Consider the following 22391-nt stretch of genomic DNA (forward strand, 5'->3'; position numbering starts at 1 on the left):
GAGAGTAACTGTCCGGTACTTGGGTGAGAGAGGCAGGGTCAATTTACAACAGATTAATGATACATTATGTGATAAATAAACAATATTTATATGGGACATTTAAAGAAAAAAAATACATTGAACTATGCAGCTTAAACTTAGCATTAAAAGGATGCTGACAAGTGCTTAAATAGGGAAAGAATGCAGGTCACACAGTGAACCAGCCCAAGGTAGCCCACTATGGGGGCATATGCCCCCCATCCCCTGATAAACTGCATTCAGTATCAAACCCTGATAGATTAATTGTGTAAAACATAATGTCCTTTTTATGTGGTAAAAAATAAAATATCTACCATGGATGTATATTCCCTATGTAAATACATGGACATAGTTCTGTCTCAGTCAGTGTCACACCCTATACTTAGCTAGGGGTAACATCTGACGTATTATTCAGTATATGATGGCAGATCCTGCACCCAGCTGAGGGGAGCAGGGGGTTAAGCTCGTCCCTGTGTCTCACAAGAGGGGGCGGGGACAGAGCAACTTCAAGTCCTCATCCCAAAATCCCGGAGCCGGCCTCTGTCTGCTCCCACCCCCGCAGCCGAGCACCTCCCCGGGCTACAGGCAGGACAGGAGCCGGGACTGCTGGAGGGGGTAACACGGTGGGCTCTGGGTCTCCCCGGGGGCCCTGAGGAAACCCCCCTTCCTCGTTTTGGGAATCAGACAGCGGCGGCATCGGAAGCCCCTCAGAGTGGTTGTCATGGTAACCAGGGGCGGCAGCAGCAGCAGGACGGAGACAGGACCCCAGCCCCGGGGAGGAGGGGGCTACTGACCCTCTGCAAGAAGAGGGGGCTCCAGTGCTCAGAGAGGGGGGGCTCCAGTGCTCAGAGAGGGGGGGCTTTCCACAGAGACTATTAGAGGAGAGGGTCTGAAGATCACCCAGGATGGAGGACGGGTTCTCCAGCTACAACAGCAGCCTCTATGACACCACCTCTCTCTTCCAGTTCTGCAATGGTGAGCAATAATTAGGGGGTAGACCCCTTGGCAATGAGCTACAACCTGTATGAGACCAACCCCCATAATCTTGCCCCTTTCCACATATGTGGGCAGTGTACCCTTTGTAGGCATGCCTCTTGCCCTCCTGGCAGTCCTTAGGTAGATTATGATATAGTAGAACTACTAATCCCAGCATGCATGCTCATACACAGACAGAGCAAACTGGGACTTATAGTTCCACCACACCTGTTACTGTATTATTATATGCCCCCTTTACCTTCTCATGGGGTTTACCTGTAGTATATTGGGTTAAGTCTGTCAGGATCAAAGGTTGTCACAGTTTATAGGTATTTACTGTCACTTTGTATTTCCTCCATTCAATAGTACATGCAGTGTGTAACATAATATAAGGATTGTGTGTCAATGTATCTTGTGTTGTGTGTGTGTGGGGTCTCTGCAAGGGAGTGAACACATTTTGTTGGTAAACTTTGGCACAATGAAGACTATGATCCCTTTGGCAGGAGTCATTGTCTGGTAACACAGATTCTGTCAGAAATGCTCAGCTGTGTATATGGAAGCGGAGAATCTGCTTTCGCTTTGTGCCAGAAATTCACACAGTCAGTCATGGATTTTTGTGAGATATCAAAACTCAGACTGTATGTCTCTGGGTAACTAATCGGTATGGATTGCGGCTTCTGTTATGGCATGGAGCCTCAAAGAGCTAGTTACTTTATAATGTTTCACATTCATGATGTGAGGGTGTCACTCCTTAAAGTATAGGATGTTCAATTGCATGTTGATGTGCTGATTAAGTGCAGTACTGGTGATTGAATTTCCTTCAAGAGTGCAGTATGAAAGTGGGCGTTGTATTAATAGTTTATAATATAATTGTCATATTATGCATATTTTACCTATCAGTGAAGGGTGTGTCATAGGTTTCAGCTCTGGAATTATACGGTTACGTAATTGTGGCTGGTTGGACTAGTCTGTAAATGATTAATAGTTATATCTTCTTTAATTTGTTTACAATCATATATTCTAAGAAATATCATGGCCACAAGGTGACGTGCCTAAGAAGAGATGTTCTAATCGTGCACAATTGCGGTAATTTTTATAAATGGATGGCACATAGAGGCCATTTTTCTCTTTGTGACTTCATGTCTAACTTTGTGAATTGAACCAATCTGACGTTACCCTTACACCACCGCCAGGGGAGGGTTGGCAAATGTTAACTCAGAGGGCAAGGCTCAACCCTGCAACCTATTTTAAATTTATAAAAAAAATTGCAGGTGACACATCCCATTGTAGCCCACTATGGGTCCGGCCCGGGAGGCACCTTTGATTCGCAAACCAAAGTGGCTTTTGCCTAGGTATGCACAGTCTCTCTTGACAGATGTGTGGATTGGGGCGTTAACTACTTAATATGCATCAATGCAATCCGTATATCTCAAAACTATTAAAACACATGTCCGTCATCCATTATTTCGCAGGCCAGGATTTTCATCAGCTCCTTAGAGAAACTAGCAGGCCTAAGCAAAGACACATGTTATGCTGTGATCTTCTATGGCAGTATCATTCTTTTTAATATATGCTATATCAGATTTTTCTTTTTACAATCTTATACCTATTTTGTATCTTAAATTGCCATCATGATATCATTTACTTTTTCCTTTAGATCCCCTCTGCAGCAAGAACCATCTCATGACTGGGCCCAGTCATCTAAAGCTGAAATTGTAGAAGTATTGTAATTTGGAATAAAATTAGATCTATAGATGCCTTCTGCATTCAGTTTTAAAAGAAGCGTGTTTAATAATGTTTATTTTCAAATGAACACGATCTTACCGCTTGCTCTTCAATGCTAACTGGTAAAAGTGCATAAAATAATATTGGGTTTATCCACCCCCCAGCGTTGCTGGAGAGATGGGGATTCATGTAGGAAAGTTTATCCAACTCCTTCCTGTCCATGTTTTCTGTGGGAATGGCTCCAGTGAATCTGAATCATGCATTTTACTAGGATTAGTTTGGGGGTAGGGTAACTACAAATTGGCAATAGGGGAAAGCACTTTTTTTTATTGTTGTCTGAACCATAATCTTGCTATTTTAGGTTGGAGAAAGGCGCTTTCTTTAAACTGGGATTGAGGTGAAGGTAATGCTGAATGAATATGTTGAGTGAACAAACCAGTTTATTTAACCCTTGCAGCCTACTGTCATAAAACTAGAGAAATCTGCTGTCCTTTGCTGCAGCTTTTAGATTTGTGTTTAATAGGTGCAGATATAATACCTCTCCATTGAAATATACCTAATGTAATACTGCCTGAAATCTTACCAATGAAACACAGTGCTTAACAGCGTCTAATGGGGCAGGAACAGAAACCTTCACAAGAATAGACCTATTCTTATTTTTATTTTTCTCCACTATGAAACAGAGTACTTTGCATATTTTTTTTTATTTTTTTTAGTGTGTGGTAGTAATGTATACCTTTTTTAAACACCCCCCCCCCCCTCCCAAAAAAAAATGGGATCCCTAATGTCGATTGAGTCTGGCGTCTTTAATTCTATTAGAAAAACATGCCTTTTCGCCATAAGGCAAACATGAGGCAGATAAAGTAATTTGGTTTGGATTTTTAGATTCGGGAGGAAGAGTTACCTTAGGGGTCCAAATTTTGTGGTGATTCCTTAATAAACACCCGTGTTACTTCAAATAAACTGGATAAAGAAGCCGCAATTAGTAAATTATTTAATAAATTGAAAAATCAATATTTAATCAACTAATTGTCAGACATTCGAGATATTTGGCAGAAATAGTTATTTTGACATCCTCACAAGTAAAAAAAATTTCAAACAAATCTGAGATGGGTGGTGGACATTTCATTTTTTTTTTTTGGGTGATCTGATGTAGAATGACCCAGGTGCAAAAAGAGCTCTCTGCAATGCTGAACCTTGATTTTCGGGGCCCAGAGATAAAAGGACATTTCATTGTTTCTCCTTCAGAGCCAATTTGCATATACTTTTGTAAATGTGGTTAAGTTTCAAATGAATTGTTTTGCCAATGAATACATTCCAGCACAGCAGTATATGGAACATTTGAGGAACTGTTGGTATGCATCATGTTTTAATGTCTCACTGTCAAAGCTTTAATGAAAGTTTCATAGAATCTATTGAATTATTTTTAACTGTATTAAGCCCTTGCACACGCCTCATCATGGAGATACTTGGACTGTACTGGATTAAAATGTACCTGTCGACTACACACTGCGGACGAGGCCATTTTATGAAAATGCAGCCCATCAAATCACTAGGACTAGTATTCTTAAGTCATTTGCTTTAGTGATGTTACTAGTTTATAGTGAATTCATAGCAGAATATTGTTTTGGCACACAAAATGGCTACCTGCTCTGTGTAGGTAGGCGATTTTCTGACACGCTGTGTTGAAATGTCGTGGTTTCGTAGCTCATTCGGATGCTGGTGCCATGTTTAGCTTGAGAGCTATCATCTGTAGGTTTGTTCGTAGAGATAATCGCATTGAAAGAAGCCATTTTGTGGGCATCCGTGACAGTGCAGCCTAGTGATAAACTAGTGATATTACTGAGGTAAACTGAGGTCAAAAACATGGATTTTAAGGGGGAGAGTCGATTGCCAGCGAAGTGGCGAGCGGACGTTGCCGGTACCGGAATCTCCGCTCATTTTTCACGATGAAAAATAAGCAGAGATTTCAGCCTTAACATCGGTGCAAATTGCGCCCAATTGACTCTGTCTCTAAGAGCTCCTATGTGTATGACAGGTTTTCTAAAGGCAATTTTAGGTGATTTTTGGCGTACAATTATCTCTGCAATTATAAATTGCCTACTTTTTTTTTTTTTTGTATTTTAATCTACATTTTGGCAGAACTGATAGTTTATCCATCCCATCAGACACTGTATAAAGGTAACGCCTACATTTAATATAATTTGGACTATATATTGATTGTCTGTGACAGTACACACAACAATGTCAGCGTAGGGGTCTAGAGCTGACTGAAATGAATTCCGTTTGAAGAATCCTAGCGTGCGTAGAAGTGACAGTGTCTGTAACAACAGGTATTATAGATGACAGACAAACTTACAAGGCTATTAGCAACTTCATAAACAAATTTACAAACCTACTTGATCCTTATTAACCAGTACTGTAGTTGTCTACAAACTAAACGCTATGCGAGAAATTAGAGCTAAAAAATGATCATTTGGGGCAATCGGATCTGTATGTTCGGTTAGATTTATAAAGTTCTATTTTGATGCATAATTTAAATGGCACCTATTTAATTTTGGTAACACAGAGGAACAGCAGTTGTATAGTTGCTTGCTGGGCTTGTGAAACATAATGAGGCATTGCACGGCTTTTCGTGATGGACCTTCTGAGTACGAATGACTACATACACCAATAATTTGCATGATACAGAGGAGCATAAATCAACTGCCTAGTTAAAACTGTGCAGGGAAACAAAACGAAAACTACAATAACCTCATAGCAACAGACATATTGCTTAATTGCATGCTTTATTAAGTGGCTTGTGTTCATGTGCAATTCAGTATACATCGATGTAATAAAGAGATTCTATGAATGCATGCTCATTGAAGGGTATTGTGAACAACTTGGGAGATGGATAAAGGATCTTGTGAAAAGGCCTTAGGAATTATATTTCACTGGAGGATGGGGGCAGGGAAACAAGGTGTCATTTGCTGCAGGTATAGGATTTCTGGAATAGAAAATGACCCATGCAATTTTAACCAGAAAGGTGGCAGTTTAATTAGCGTTTCTACTTGGTTATTAAACTATGCATGCCCATTGTTAGACAGCAAGAGGGGTTCAGTTAACTGAAAATGCTAAATAAACTGGTTCTAGTACTCTGGGTTTGGTTTATAATATACCTAGAACGTGGTTTTCATTAAGCACCACCGAGTTATCAAGGCCTTAGTTTAAATTAGGTTAAACATGACTTGCAGTTATTTGAGGAAAAAGCTACTGCATGATGAAACTGAGGTTATTCTTTTGGGAAATGCACTGTTGCAGGTGTTACGGTCACAGTTGTGAATGAGTACTAGTTTGTAGGCTGCGCTGTTATATTAAGGTCAAACAATTCAATGGTTCACTGCAACTTTAACAAGTACCTTACTTAGTAGGTTGTCCAAGTGACTGTTTTCTAAATCAGCGAATCGTTTTCCATGATGCACATAGGAAGTTGTAGCACATCTGGCGTGTTCCAGACTTATACGTCCTAAAATTACTATCTTGGGCTCTCTAGCCGTTGCTGTCGCTTATAGCGCCATAATGACTGGAGGGCCGCCTGTTGCCTGACCCTGAACATTTCATGAAACTTAGGACTCATTCACGCATATGAACTGGTAGACTGCATAGTAACTAACATGTCCTTTTTAGATGCACTTTTCCATGCATTGTACATATCCTCATCATCTATTTATATAGCGCCATTAATTCCGCAGCGCTGTACAGAGAACTCGCTCACATCAGTCCCTGCCCCGTTGGAGCTTACAGTCTAAATTCCCTAACATACACACCGACAGACTAGGGTCAATTTGATAGCAGCCAATTAACCTACTAGTATGATTTTGGATTGTGGGAGGAAACCGGAGCACCAGGAGGAAACTCACACAAACACAGGGAGAACATACAAACTCCACAACGATAAGGCCATAGTTTGGAATTGAATGAATACAATCTCTTGTACTGGTGGAGTGTGTTAACGCATGAGGAATAGATTATCCATCGTTAAAATCTTAGAGCGTAATGGTGGGACAGAGCCCACAACAAAAACATTTATCCTATTTTTAAGGTGACTTTGTCATTAGCAGCCTGAATAGCGCATTAATAGTGGATAGGTCTGAATAAGTCCATAGGTTTTGGTGTAATAAAACTCTATGTATATATTTTACTATATACACCTTCAAAGCACTGAGACCAGTGGTCTAAGTGGGGTGTATACGGTGGTACGTCATACCGCCACTTCTCCTACTGCCTTCATTGTAACACTATTACATACATTCACTTACATTCCCATTACATTTTTCATTCCGCCACTTTTAAATTTCCACTTAACTACTGACTGTAGCATAATAATATACAGAATATCTCTTACCTAGATATCAGACCCAAAAAAGAGACACTTTGAAAGGAGCGAGAGCCCTCAAGCGAGATATTTGGGAGGTATGTTGTATTCTTATATTTTTGCAGAGGATAAGACCAGTCTTGCCAAGGACATCTACGTCTTAATCAAAAGTGATTTTCAATAAATAATCAGAGCTCGCCAGTAAAATGCTTTAGCAGTAAGAGCAATTATGTTATTGGCTGCGTGTATTGATTACACAAGTGGCTCACTCTCCATCATTACTGATGAGCTCAGCACAGGAAACCTATCTCCGTAATTGAAGGGGTTATAAATTTCCAGCCGTCCCAGATAGATTGCGGATTGTGGCGTTTACTTGAGGTCCGTTCTGGCCGTAGTGTGAGAAAGCATGGCCTGCTGCCCTGATAAAACACATATGTGCTCCTGTCCGGTGTCAACATGTGGCGCTCTTTGCGTTGTGACTCGCTGAAGGTCTGCTGCCAGTGATTCTCTGCACGCTGTGTCCTGAATTTAGTTTAGCTTTGTAGTACATGAGGTTAAAGTAGTTGCTCGAAAAAACGTCTGCTAAGCATGGCTAGTTCTCATAGAATTCATACCAATTGTCTACTCTACTAATCCGCACCAGATGAGCTATACCTAAACTCCAGTTTAGGTCAGGGTAGGACAAACTATATACAAAGCAGAGGGGAACATTAATGAAAATTGGTGCAAATGAAATAAGGTAGTGTTACCCATAGCAGCCAGTCAGATTCTTATTGTTATTTTTGTAGAAAATGAAAGCAAGCATCTGATTGGTTCCCATGGGGCAACACCATCTTTCTTTTGCACCAGTTGCAGAAATGTCTCCGATAGACTTCTTTAATCTAAGCAGTCTGAAAAGAGAACCCAAGGAATAGGCGTACTTACTCATTAAATAAGTACCACTAAAATTGTAAAATATGTATGTATGCACTATATAAATTTGAAAAGTGGAGATGTTGTCTATAGGAACCAATCAAATTCTAGCTGTCAATTTGTAGAATGTACTAAATAAATGACAACTAGAATTTGATTGGTTGCTATAGGAAACATCTCCACTTTTCAAACCCGCCGGAAACTCTCAGCTTGATACATTTACCCCCACTGATCTCTAAATGGGATTACTTGCAGTGTTGTCCCCAGAAAATGTTGCCAGCCGGGTGGCATTGAGAAGTAGCCAGGTGGGGGCAGTTGTAATATTTTGTAATAATATTGAAAAATTTTGGAGGCCGGACTGGTGGTCAGTGGTGTAACACACAGTGCTGGCTGTACTGCTCACCTAGTGCCTGTTCTAATAGGAAAAATAATGGTTTAATGTATTATAATAGGTTTCTGTTGGGATCCAAGAACTGGGTGGCAAATGAAACCAGCCGGGTGGAGCAATCTTACTGCATATTGTGAACTTTTGAAAGCTGTATTAAAAATTAAAAAAGGCAATAAGACTATACTGTGCATTTCATGTGTTTGTGTTCCCCACCCAGTTTCCCAATGCAGTGTGAATGAGCCCTAAGTCTTTGCCTTAAACAGTTTTTTGTTTTCTTCTTGTTCCCATCATTGAACGCTATCGTTAAATTATGACTTTAGATTTGGAGATTACAGTAAGGCAAGTAGTAGACTCTCTATGTTGAAACATATTTTTATGCATCATATAACAGCCAAGAAGTTTCTCCTAGAGTGACTCTCCCTGGCAGACCTGCCAAGTGGTGCTGGGCACCTGTGGTGTGAGTACATGGCATGCGAGCAAGTATCCGAGCACGGAGGATTTATGTCTGTTACCCAGCTCCTAAGCCAAATAGTTTGTCATCTTTAACAAGACAAAATTAGTGTCTTAATGGTGCGACTAGTGCGATAACTGGTTGGATCTCCAGTGAGAAATTAGAACATTTCAATCCTCTAATTTGTACTCTCCAAGGGTAAGTAAAGCCACTTAGTGACCCGGATATATCTCAGAGGCTGTGTAATAACTGGGGGGTTTGTAAGTAACTAAATATGTCCACTGATCTCTCTCTGCTCACCGGCAGGCTGCCATGTTGGGAGGGAGGAGTTTCTCTGTGTCTGCACAGTGAGTCACAGGCACTGTGTGGATTAATACACAGGGGCAGAGCCAGCAATTTCACAATAGTTTGCCCTAAAACACTAAAGACCATATGTTGTAGCTCAAACTACAGAGTTTTACCTGAAGTGCAGATAGCCGCATGGTGGGCGCAGTTAGAAACAGGGGAGGGCTGGCAAATGTTAGCCCGGGGGACAAGACTCAACTCGGCAGCTTATTTTAAAGAAAAAAATGTTGGCGGCCCAGTTACCCAGCCCAAGGTAGTACGCTATGGGGCTAGCCCGGGGGGCAGAGCCCCCCCAGCCCTGTCTACCCGTGGTTAGAAAGTGTATTATCGAGAGAGAAAATGTATTATCTTTATTTGTTGGGGGGTTTTTTGGACCGGAAGCTTTTTTTTGTTTTTGCGGTGGGACACTGGAAGTGATGCCTCACACAAGCGTTGAAAAGCAAAAGCAATTTGAATTGTGGTTGATTTTGAGTGACGCAAATTGCGTCTGAACGAAAGATCCGACCAAAACTTGATAGACGCATGCCGGAATTGGTGAAAGATCAGATAGTTCTATGAATGGAACTTGTGCTCAGAAATTACAAAAGCCATGTAGACAGCTTTAGATTAACTGGTGTCCGTGTGGTTTAATTCTGATTTTAAGCACTACTTTATATACTATATTGCATATTTAGCAATCAATATATCTCTAAAGATTTTTCTGCAAACTAAACATTGAACAAATGTGATCTGGTAGAGAATCAACCACTGAGTTAGTTTTACTTTCTTTGTATATTCCGGATCTGATTCATTAAGGAAAGTAAGGCAAAAAAAAAAGGAGTAAATGTTCCCCTGGACAAACCACGTTAAAATGCAAGGGGTGCAAATTAGTTATTATTTTGCACATAAGTTGAATACAGTCAGTTTTTTTTCATGTAGCACACAAATACTTGATAGGTTTATTTTTAGACTGAAATATAAAGTTGACCTAGGACATGCCCTACCCCAACTATAAATCTGTCCCCTCATTGTAAATTTACCTCTTCCTCCAAAGCAGCATTGTTTTGCCCAGGTGTAAAGTTACTCCTTTTTTATGCTTGGCTCTCCTTAATGACTCAGGCCCTCAATGTTTATTTATTTTTTATATTTTTGTAGAGCACAGTGACCGAGTCTTGGCATTCTGTTCTCTCCTGTTTTTCTCAGTCTAAAGACATATTGGTAGTTTAATATGTTCCTGACTAAATTGGCCCCGACGTCCGTGTCTATGTACCTGCGGATTAGATTGTTAGCTTCATGGTGTAGTGATCTGCTTGAATTAAAATACCTGATATTATAGAGTTGCACCATATAAATAACACATGCTACTTGTGTCTGATATTTGTCCAGCTATTATACTGTTTCCTGGGAGTTTTTATGACTTGGCACAAACCCACAGTGTCAGTTTGTGTGCACTAGTTTTTACCTTTTTATATCATTTTTTTTTTTTTATATTCTCAAAGTACATTTGTAACACAGTAGACTGTACTGTTCTGTTATACACTGATACACTGATAGGACGGGCACGCCGGTGATAAGTATATGTGTACAGGGCAAGTTCTATTAAGAAAACTCTTACAGTGAATGATTAATGTCCGCTTAAAGGAGCTGATACGTAGCAGCACGTTGGCTAAGTGGTTAGCATTTCTGCCTCACAGCACTGGGGTCATGAGTGCAATTCTTCCCGACCATGTCCTTATCTGTGTGTAGTTTGTATGTTCTCCCCGTGTTTGCGTGGGTTACCTCCGCGTGCTCTGGTTTCCTCCCACACTCCAAAAACATACTAGTAGATTAATTGGTTGCTATCAAAATTGACCCTAGTCTCTCGCTCTCTGTCTGTGTGTATAGTAGGGAATTTAGACTGTAAGCTCCAATGGGACAGGGATTGATGTGAGTGAGTTCTCTGTACGGCGCTGCAGAATCAGTGGCTCTATATAAATAAATGGTGATACGTACTGAGATTGCCGGCCAGTTAGGGAGTTAGACTTAAATGGATTCAAATCACAACTTTTATGGACTGGAAGAGGTTGTTGTCTATTCCAGTCAGCATGAACTATAACTGTGAACCTGGATGGTCTCACTGTTTTGGCATGAGCTTCCAGCTGCTTAGCCCTAAAGCCGAGCAGCCGTATAGGCCATTATATATCTGGATAACTAGGATATAATCAATGATAATATTATAAACAGAATTGGACACAACTAATACAGGGGAAGCATTGTCTGCCAGCAGAACTGTGCAACCCAGTACAAATGAAAGTGTCTGCATTACCACCTCAACCCCCCCCCCCCCATTTCCTTGATCACCCCCAACTGCCCCTCCGACCTCTCCACATGTCTGATGGCCCTGTCTGTCAACGTCAGTATCCGCACTGCATTCATGTAAAAATATCTCAGCCTAGTTATATATGTAGCCAGTAATCGTCTCCTAACATGACTTTTAGGAAAGTGATAATTACCTTTCTAAAAGAGGAGAGAGAACTGTTAGAGTCTCTGGATTGTGTAGAAGTTACACTGTATAAATGTAGTGTTATTAGCGCCGACCTGCATTTGGTTAAACATTGATCCGTTCCTTGTTGTGCATTGCACTTGTCACGTCAGTGTTGCATACAGTTATTTTAGTTAAACCCTAATCTCTAGTGTAGAGAAGTTGTTACACTTTGTTTCCACGTCCCACTGAAGCTGACATAATTTGGGCATTATTCAGCAATGCCACAAGTACACCACTTATTCAACGATCTTAACAGCTTCAGTAGTTTAATCCTAAACAGCAGGTTAATTTTGCTTTTTGGAACAATTATAGTGATCTTGGGGTAACAGGATGAGAGATGCTGTTCCTTCTGTCTTAGTGACAATATTGTGTTACTAGACAGTAAATGCGAGGAGTATCGCGGCATTTATAGGTACTGTCGCCCACAGTATGATTTATCAAAAAATATTTATTAAGCATGTCCTTCAAATTACACTGCACTAAAATGTTTTTATTTTCCAGCGATGCTGATTTTTCCATAGACACGGATACTAATTCTTTAGAGGGCTTCAAAAATGTATCTAAATAAATATTTTTTTTCCACAAGTGGAGACACGTAGATGTAAAATCTTAGTCTAAATAGTATTGAGGTATTTGAAATGGTATAAAAGTTATTCCCAATGATTGTGTAGGGATATATGTAATATTTCACAATATCAGACTGAAAGATTTCATAGGATGTAAAGATTAGTTGTAATTTACAAAACTTTTAACATTGGGCCATGATAAAATGACTTGTGTGGCACTTTTACCACAAGACCACTGAGGATGCAAACCACTGACAGAGGGCACATTACTACTAGCAGTCACCTACCGTGAGAGACATTATAATCCAAGACATTGGTTTGTTTTACTCTAGTGGCATAATGGACTGAGAGGCTGGAGATGGGCCAACTGTGGCTCGTCAGGCTGGGACTTGTAGTCCCACAAACTTGTGAGCCAAGAGCTTCCTATCTGTGTTGGAGACACAGGCGAGTGCAGTCTTAGAACTAGCGACCACCATTCAATTCTTCTACTATGCTATAAAAATGGGGGTAACCTCTAAAATAATGTAATTTTAAAAAGAGTTGATTTTGTTTTTTTTTTAAAAGGGAGTCTTTATTTGTAATATATTTGCAGTGAACGGCATTTGTTCTTATCTTTGTTTTGTGTGTATTTGCAGAGTGTTCTGATCTGAGGCACAATGAACCGTTGTCTGATTTTATTTGAAGATTATGTCATAATGTTTAAATGTCACGTTCAAATGTCCAACGTTGGGCCAGACTTCTACAAAAGTATAAAGTTCACTTAGAATCTTGTGCGGAAGTTTCCTGGCTGCTCCCTTGTAATTCAGCTGAAGTGAAAGTGTTCAGTGTTGTGTATGAGATAAACTGCGCTTTTATCTATCTTAAGCTGGGTACACTCCTATGCAGCCTTACATCAGATGTGAGTTCTGTTACTATTTTACTGATTCATGTGTACACACCTACACAGTTTACCTTCAGATCTGTGATCTTAGTCCATCATAACCTTCTGCTGAGAAGATAGTGACTCTGTATACCATTCTTGCCAACTCTCCTGAAATAGGGGTGATCTCCCTCACTCCCTGAAGAGTCTGGCATTCTCCCTGATGCTGTACAAGACGTGGTTGGCTTCACCATCTGTGGCATGATGACACAGTTCAGAAATTGTGTCCTATGTCCATGTATTGATGCCTATGGAGGTGGCCATTTTCAAGAAGACCAAGATTTAATCAAAGACTGAAAGGAAAGACAACATGACTTCAGTAATGGAGACAGAAATGTAAAAGACACTTCAGTCTCTAGAGATTCATTAGCTGCTTTTCTATAACGCATAGTTGCCTAATCTCCCAGAATATCCGTGAGACTCCCACATACTGGGAGACCTCCCAGGAGAGCAGGGCAACCTCCTGGTTCTCACCCCCGCAATAGATCGGGGGCGGGGCTTAACAACGCAAATATTGTCATCTTAGCCCCCCCCCTGCTGTAATTGGCCAAAATTGTGACAATCGTTTAGGGGACGGTGCCAAAATGATGCGATTCGTCAAGCGCTGCCCCCGCACGCCCACTTCCCCCGGGATCTCCCTGATACCAACGAGGAAAAGTTGACAAGTATGCTGTACACGCTACAGATATCTGTCTACACTTCTGGTCGTGAGTGCGTACACACTTCCACGTTTGTCTGACATCGTTCCATTGCTGATTGTAATTTTTAGGAAGTTTATAAAACCAAATCAAACGATGTGATGTGGTTTTGCAAGATAAAACATGATCGTGGATGTGTACACACTCTTGCAATATCTGACCAAATGGTCCTTTATTATGTGATTTGCACGATAATTGCATAGGTGTATACCCAGCTTTAGTCTGTGCCCACTGGCATAAAAAACATATGTGCCAACTCTCCTGGAATGGGAGACTCCCGAAGTCTGGGTTGGTCTCTCGGACCCCCAGGAGAGCAGGCAATTCTCCCGATTCCTGGCCGGCTCTACAAATTAAATGGAGGGGGTGGGGCTTAGTGGTGGCATGTACGCGTCACTGTGGCCCCACCCCCTATTTTTTATTGGCCTGGAAAAAGTGATGTGGTTTTGGGGGTGGGACTAACGACATAATTCTTCGAGCACCACCCCCACACACCCACCTACCTCCCGGAACACAAGTTGCCAATGTTGGCAACTATGATAAAAACATACTTTAACTAGAATTTTTAAACCTAGTAAATACATGTGACCAGTTATAGAGGTGAAGCCTACTGGTGCCAGTGGCCCCAAACCCTCTTGTGTTCTTTTGAACACTGCCTCCTCTGTTTAGATACTGTACTTTAACCAGTACTTCCGCCTTAAGGGATGCTGGATTTGATTCTTGCATCACAAAAACCATTTGTTTTATATTTGCAATTTTAGTTCCTGGACATTCCAGGGACTAGGATTATGGTGAAATGTGTCATTTATTGAACAACAAGGTTATTGGGAGGTTGTCTTTTATCCCGAACTGTGCAACACCCAGATTTATACAACTTTGTGACACTAATTATTGCAGGTGGCATTGGGAATAATTGCACATGTCTAGGTAACATGCACTGTGCCCAGTCTCCTATATTAAGCTTGCGGTACAAGTATACAATCTGTGCACTGTGCAGGAGGTTTATTGTTCAGACCTTTTCATATTGGTTCAGCATTTTGTGGCCATAGGAGCCTTGGTGCGGATTTGCATTGACGAAATACATGAAAAAGCAGGCAAATTCTGTTCCTGTGGGTAGACCTCCACAAAGAGATCTCGCTTAATCAGCTCGGCTCCCAGGAAGTTGGAGGATAATGCTGTTTACTTACAACTGTGCAAAGATTAGGTCTCATTTGGGAACAGAAGATATGATTTTGAGAGTAGGCCAGTATGATTTAGAGTTTAGAGGGGACACGCCCTAGCTGAACTCTAAATGATATCTACTACAGAAATAGCAGGTAGCCTTTATGTTTTGCTCAATAAGAAACTGCATCCGTGCCCATTGTGTGGGCATTAGAAAGTGATTTGGGCTTGGCAATAGGACAAATGGTATCTCTAGATGCCACTCACAAAACTGAAAGTGGATGTGACTTCATGGACAGAAGGAAATCGTCCACACAACACTCTGCAACACACTCAGATGAACGGCAGAGCCACTAGAATCCCCCAGTGAGGGGAGATGTGACTCATTCTGCCTCTGCATTGAATGTCAGTGTGTACTGACAGAATTATCTTCGTTAAGAACAATGTTTTCATATTTTGAAGTCCATTCTATCCACATTCTGAAGCTGCGGAATGTACCCTGGACAACAGGAATTTATGTACCCCAATCGTTCTAAATAAGATCACCCAGAAAATCTTTACAGTAGACTCAAAAGTGCTGACTATGACATTAGGACGAGGAATGCAGAGGAACTGAACATAACCACAACATTTTGGCTTCACTTCAAATACGTGTATATTATCGTCACTCAGGAATGAGATCTATCTTCAGCAACGTGTAACATTTACTGTAGTCGTTGTTGTTGTTTTGATGTTTCTTATGTGCTAGTTTCTGTTCCGTCAAAAAGTTGATCCGAAGTCATTATGTAATTACTGGGCGTCAGGCGACCGTGAGACTGGAATTCTCTGCTACAGTGTATTGGTTATCAAGTCCGTAATGGATTATGGATGTTCTAAGTGTTTCACCTGCTTCAAACTTGTTCTGCTAAAAGAAATAAAAAGAATATGGCGTGTACATGCGTGGTACAATATTTATCGCGCCTTTCAAGCACCTTTCCACCCTCTGATTACTTTATTGATTTATACATGCTCTCTTGCAAACTCTTTTCCCATCTGGAAGTGGGAAACCCTGTTTAGGTGAGTAGACAGGATGGAGGTAACGTATAATCCCGGGGATAGACTCCCCCATAGTACATTTTAATTTTTCACACCGCGCTTATTTGTCCGTACGCCCGCATCCTGCTTTTGGGAACTGTCCCCAGAACTCACTCTGCACCTGCTTCTGTCTCATTGTGGTTCCTGCTGAAAATGCGCATTGTAGAGAGAGTGAAAATGTCACTGCAAAGTCCGGTCTATTATCATTTTAGGACCACGCCGCTGGTTCCCCCTTCTCATCTTTACTGCTCGGTTTAGCTTTGATTATAACTTACATTAATCATGTGAGGGGACATCTCCTCTGTCTTTATCACGGATGCTGCCATTGTACGTTTTACTTCATTGTTAGAATTTCCCCTTTTAAGTGCGCTTTCCTTTGTACAGTTTGCTTGGGAGGTTACAATGGTGTCCCCATTGACAGACTGGGGTCTGTCTGCACCACTTCTAAGGATGTGTAAAAATAACGTCCATTAGTGACGAGAAAAAAGTTCTGTGTCGCTTGTAAACGCCTCAATTCTCATCTTGTCCCATACAATAAAATGTAGATTTTGTATGTGGCTGCGATATGAGAAGTGGGTCCGGCCTGTATTCCCCAATCCCATCCATCCAGCTCATCCAATCAGAAGATGCAGAATTCTACACCCCAGCACACTACACCCTATGGTTATATAAATCCATGCGCTTACTGTGTAAACAGGGCCACAGGAAGGGCCACATTATATAAATCAGGATTTGCTTTTTCTTTCTTGTACATAAATGATCTTCAATGCTAAAGCCAGTTAGTCTTTTACTACTTTTGTTTTTCTTCATTAAAGCATAGTGGTAGCATTACTGTATAAATGTAAGGTTGAACAATATAGAATAACATCCGGCCTCGCCAGTCAGAATATGATAAGATAGACAGGTAACGTGGTCGCTTAAGTGTAAATATTCAGGACACTGTGTGGGAGGTATGAATGTGATCACCGTATTTTGATTTTAAACTTCAGTAGAACTTTAGTTTACAAAGAAAATAGAAATAGATGCTGACATTGCATAAAAAAACGAGGACATTGCAGTTTGTCAGTATTACGGCTTTGCACTTTTGGAAGTACTTTGATGTGGCTGAGACAAGTTTTCAAACCTCACTGCAGAAACCCTCCTATTGTCTGTATAAGATGTAGAACTGCAGAGCGCTCTTCCCTAGTTCATTATATAACTCTAAACACCTGCTCCTATTTTGTAAAGGACTAGGGAAGTGGTACTGTGTAGTTTCAAAGCACATAGGCTTACATTTGCAATTTGTGTGCATTTATGAATTCTGTATCATATGCTCACTAAGCCAGATAAAGAAAAAACAGGGACAAGCTTTTATATTACACTCCACATCCGTACCGAGGACTAAAGCCCTCTATTCCCACTTTCCCATGGGACAATATGGCATTTTCCAAGAAAACCCAGCCCAGTCTGTTGTATTCTCCCATGGACTAGTGAGTACGGATTACATGTGTCACCCATGTGCATCTATAATTGAGGCGTGTGCTTCACTTGACATGCAGACACTCCTCACCGTATGACCATCACTGACCTGTCAGGCAGGGTAGCAGGTGCACAGTTCAGGGAAATGAATTAATTTGGGGTTTTCCTGCACCGTGCAGATCAGTTCGAGCATTCTTTTCCGAGGGGAATTTACAGATCGGATTTGAAAAAGACCAGAAAGTACATCTTGAATATTAAGTGGATTCTCGTTCTACTACTAAAGAAATGATGAGAGCTAGGCTAGACGAAGGAGACAAGGAGAGCGGCTAATTAAAATAAATGGAGTAGGAGAGTATAGATTCTTCAAAGATATAATTGGATGATGGATGAAATAGTTTTAGAGGGGAAAAGCCAGTTGTGCCAAGAGATCTGAGCAGTGGGGTTTGGAATAAATCCTAAGCGACGTAATAGAGAGGACAGATTAAATGAGGATGTTACAGTAAATGGTGTGGGAGAGGATGAGGTCATGCGTTTACTTGGATGCTGTATGAGGGGTCAAGAGATGCATTTCATAACATTCAAGTCGGTGGTGGAAAAATTAAATTCAATTCAGAATGGAAAACCTATAATAAATGTCACAGGGTTTTTCTATCTGGCAAAGAACAATTTGTTACAAGACACAGTAGTTTGTATGGGATTGTGTGGCAGCACAAATGATTTAGTTGACAGAAGCAACAACCATATTTACTAAAATACTACAGTATCAGTGATTGTGGTTTTTCACTATTTTTAAGGTAAGCCTAAATTTCCACCTTAATTATGGCTCATCTGTTTTTACAGACGATCCTTAGATATCTCTGGCATTCGGCCAGAACGGCTGGTGATAATTTGCTGAGACGTTGCATTAACTTTGCCAACACGCGTTCACACTTGAATTTGTGCTAAGTGTTTTCAAAGACCTCTTGGATTTTGTCCAGTTGCTAATCAAACCAGTTTACTGCAATAATTACCTTTTAGTGGGTCAAGAGTGGAGTCTTGGCATATCTATAATATTGTAATATTTATTTGTAATTACAAAGCGATTCTGTTTTCCCCAGTTTGGAGCTAGTTATGTTGTGTGTCGTTGGCAGAAAGTCGGTAGGACGTATTTAGTAAATGGCCCAGTAGCAGATTGAAGCGTGTGCCCAGCCTGTGTGTTTACCGGTGTCCTGAACTCTGCTCCTGTTTCAGATGACAGCGCCTCTGCCTCCAGCAGTATGGAGGTGACCGATCGCATTGCATCCTTGGAGCAGCGAGTGCAGATCCAGGAGGACGAGATACAGCTGCTGAAGTCGGCCTTGGCTGATGTCGTGAGACGGCTGAATGTCTCGGAAGAGCAGCAGGCCATGCAGAGCCGGAAAGGACCCACCAAAGGTGCGTTATATTGTATCCCCAGCTTCCCGTTTGTATGAACAGACTCTGCAAATAGTTATATATAATTTATTTTTATTTATTTTTTTTATTTATTTTTTATTTATTTATTTATTTATTTTATTTTTATTTTATTTATTATTATTTTTATTTATTTTTACTGTCGCACTAAGTCATAGTGATGTAATCCTTCATTGGAAAGTGTACTGAGCAAAAAGGTCTGTAAAATGCTGGTAGTGGCACTCGTTCCACTGTATATTCTTGCAGCTAGATTTATTTTTTCTATGCCCAATGTGTATTTTCAAATAGAATAACCACTATGCACTTTCTAGGGAGAGGTAGTTGTGTTTGCTATGACCGCCTACAGCAAGGTAACTGTTCTCTATCCGCCTTTATTTTCCCGCTGTGTCATCCTACATTTCCACCATAAACTTTGAAAGTCCCAGAACAAATAACTTCACACGATGACATTGGCTGCATAACGTGTGGGAGGCTCAGAGTGAATCCTGACTTCATAGCGCCTAAAATATATTTTCAGGCATCCAACGTGGATGTGAGCTGACTCACTGGCTTTGTTCTCGTGCCAACTTTGTGGCGTTCGTGTGGAACTTGTCCTGATCTTTTGCACAACTTAGAATTCCGTCTCGCTGAAGACGGTGCCACAGTTTCTCACAGCTATGGCTTCTGTTTCGGATCGCTTGAAGTTCCCATTTATTGTGGCTATCCAGTCACTTAAAAAAAGCTTCATTCAGCTTTAGTTAAAAATTTTGTAGAGCAGAGAAAAGTGTTTTGTTAACAGGATGGTAGATGTGAAAAGAAAAGCTTGTAAAGTGGTGAGGGTAGAACTATAGATCTTTAGCATTTAACAGCCCTATTGAGAGTGGTTAAGTAGTGTATTGTCATGTCGCTTGAAGAATTCGCTATGATGAACTGTCTTGAAAGATATAAGCTGGTTTTATATACCTCTCATTGTCCTATGGACGTTGGGATAGCAAAAGTTACTGCAGGATGGAGAGAATAGAAATCTTCTGTGTGCAGTAAAATAGTTGATACAAATTCATGTAAATTCTTATTGAGTCTGTACTTGGGATATTATAAGATCATATCGATCAAAAAATGTCCCTTTAAATCTTTTCCCCGAGTTGTTCAGAGGCTGCCTCCTAATATTATAGTCACAACATATTTAGTTTCTTCTCAAACTGTAGAATTTCTGTGATTGTTACAGAGATTGCAGAATTTTATCCTTGTTTTGTTTCTTTTTCTCTTTTAAAGTGTTTTTGTGTTCTACCCCCTATAATGTGAGTACCCCGTTACTCTCTAGATCAGAGTATTCATAAGAGGTCAGATACTGACAGGCATTGCAGTTCTGCAGGTTCAGGTAAGATAATAAGGAATTATACTGCGTGAACACTAAAACGGATTTTTGGCATATGCAAGTGTCATTTTTATTAATAATAAATGTGCATTTTAACATAGTTCTAATATGCAGTGTTTTTGGGGTAAGGTGTGCCTCTATCTTCTAATAAGTACTGCACGAAATTCCTGGCTGTAGGGGAATTTAAAGCTGCATTACCCCGTAGGAAAATGTTTCCCTAGGACACCCCTTTTTCCTGATTGGAGCAATTTGGGCTGCGAGACGAAAATTGGGAAGGGGTTTTGGGGTGTGAGCAGGAGGACCAATCACAAGCCACATATTGCGGCTGGTGACTAGTCATTCTGCTGACCCCCACCTCCGTCTCTAAATAAAGAGGGTGATCTTCAGTTACTTGCTGGTTCTGTGTTTCTGTTGGGTCACCCGTTTTTTCCAGGACTTCAGCTAGGGCAGAGAGGGCATATTGGGGGGGAAAAAAGTGTTTCCTAGGTGGTAATGGAGCTTTAAACAGAAAACTGTAATCTTATTTAACCCTTGCAATATGTATCTTGTGGTGATCCTCATAATTTCATGTGCATGTTTGCAGTATTTGTGTATTTTGAATACTGTTCAACTGGATTATAATGTTCAGGAAACATGGTAGAGTTACCTCCACTTAACAAAGCATCTCTCATAAAAAAAAAAAAAGGGAACTTGTTTCTTTAAAGCATCAATAACATTACAGAATAAGCAATAACAGCATTTCAGAATAATGTCCCTTTTTAACATATATAATAGACCCTATATTGCATTCCTGTTGTAAACAATAGTCTTGAAAAGCAAAGGCCATTGTATTAACATCTTCCTTGCATATGCAAGGCTTTGCAAAGTGCATGTTGCTTTTATATGGAGGCAGCCATCTTGGACTATACCAATATCTATGACCAAGCAGCTAATCCATTTCCTAGGAACCAGTGACATCACTCTTTCACTGCCACTACTGTGCACTTCAGTGATGTCATTGGTTTCTGGTAAATTGATTGGCTGCAGTCGTGTGGCTGTTGGTCCAGCTGCCTCTACAGGGTTTAATGCTTCAGTGATGTCACTGGGTCCAGAAGAATTGATTGACTGCATTGAGATGAATGTTGGTGCTGCTTGTATTGGCTGTAGGTGATGAAACACTTTACCCAGCTTTCCTCCTAAAAGGAAGTTTGTTCAATGAAATGTCGTTGTTTGCTGTTATTATCTTAGTAAAGAATGGCATATAGATACAGTGCAATATTTTAAGGTCATTAAAATACCTACCGGCCCAATCCGTAGACCATCCCCTCCTTATGCTCCACCCGCCCCTTCACTCCACATCTATCGTCTCCGTTCACTACCTTAATCCTCCTACTCTCACAAGTTTGGCCCCCTCTACCTCCTTATCCCATCATCCTCTCTGTGATGTTTCCTTTGTCCTAGTTGTGTCTTATGTAATTGCTTTCTCTATAGTCTCTTGTATCGATTTGTACACATTCTATTGTTTCTCTTGTCCCTTATCTTATTTTTTTGTTCTGTTTATTTCTGCTGAGTGTGCTGCAGATCTGGTGACGCCCTTTAAATGAATTAAGATGATGATGATTATTAAATCTGTTCGCAATATCTTTATTTCTTTACATTTTTAACTATACGATGTGCTAAAAACACACCCAGTCTTCTAGAAAATATGAGGTGTTATCTGTTTTCATACAGCGTCCGTGTTTGGGAAGGAAAAACAAAAAGGTAATCTACAAGCAACGTCTTCCAATACGATTTCTTATTTGTTTCATTGGAGTCCATGCTAGTGATAAACAATGTGATGAAATGATGCATGTTTTTTTAATGTAACCATAGAAATGGGGCTCACACAACAATGTTCTTATTCCTCACTTGTTTACCCCAATATAAATGTATTGGGGATTGTTATAAACATTTGTGTGATCTGCCATGTGACACTACGTAGGGGCTCATCCATCCTGTCTGGCTGTCTGTGTGTACCCATAAAGCAGATCCCACCCACTCACATTGTCCATTCCGCACAGTTTGACTCTGACTTGTAAAG

At 40.6% G+C, this 22391-nt stretch overlaps 1 protein-coding gene across 7 annotated transcripts in view; it reads left to right on the forward strand.

Annotated features, from left to right (window-relative positions):
* Positions 1 to 22391, forward strand: part of EML1 (EMAP like 1) — a 79296-nt gene that overhangs the window by 20292 nt on the left and 36613 nt on the right. For 4 of the 7 annotated variants that reach the window (XM_075193539.1, XM_075193542.1, XM_075193540.1 and 1 more), the window contains exon 2: positions 18778 to 18960. In XM_075193539.1, coding sequence (XP_075049640.1) covers positions 18778 to 18960 — 183 coding nt within the window. Of the gene's footprint in view, positions 1 to 527; positions 994 to 18777; positions 18961 to 20278; positions 20336 to 22042; positions 22073 to 22391 lie in introns of those variants that run through there. The other 3 variants (XM_075193536.1, XM_075193537.1, XM_075193538.1) reach the window with 3 other exon arrangements.

The sequence above is a fragment of the Mixophyes fleayi genome, chromosome 12, assembly GCF_038048845.1.
Source record: "Mixophyes fleayi isolate aMixFle1 chromosome 12, aMixFle1.hap1, whole genome shotgun sequence".
Taxonomy (NCBI): domain Eukaryota; kingdom Metazoa; phylum Chordata; class Amphibia; order Anura; family Limnodynastidae; genus Mixophyes; species Mixophyes fleayi.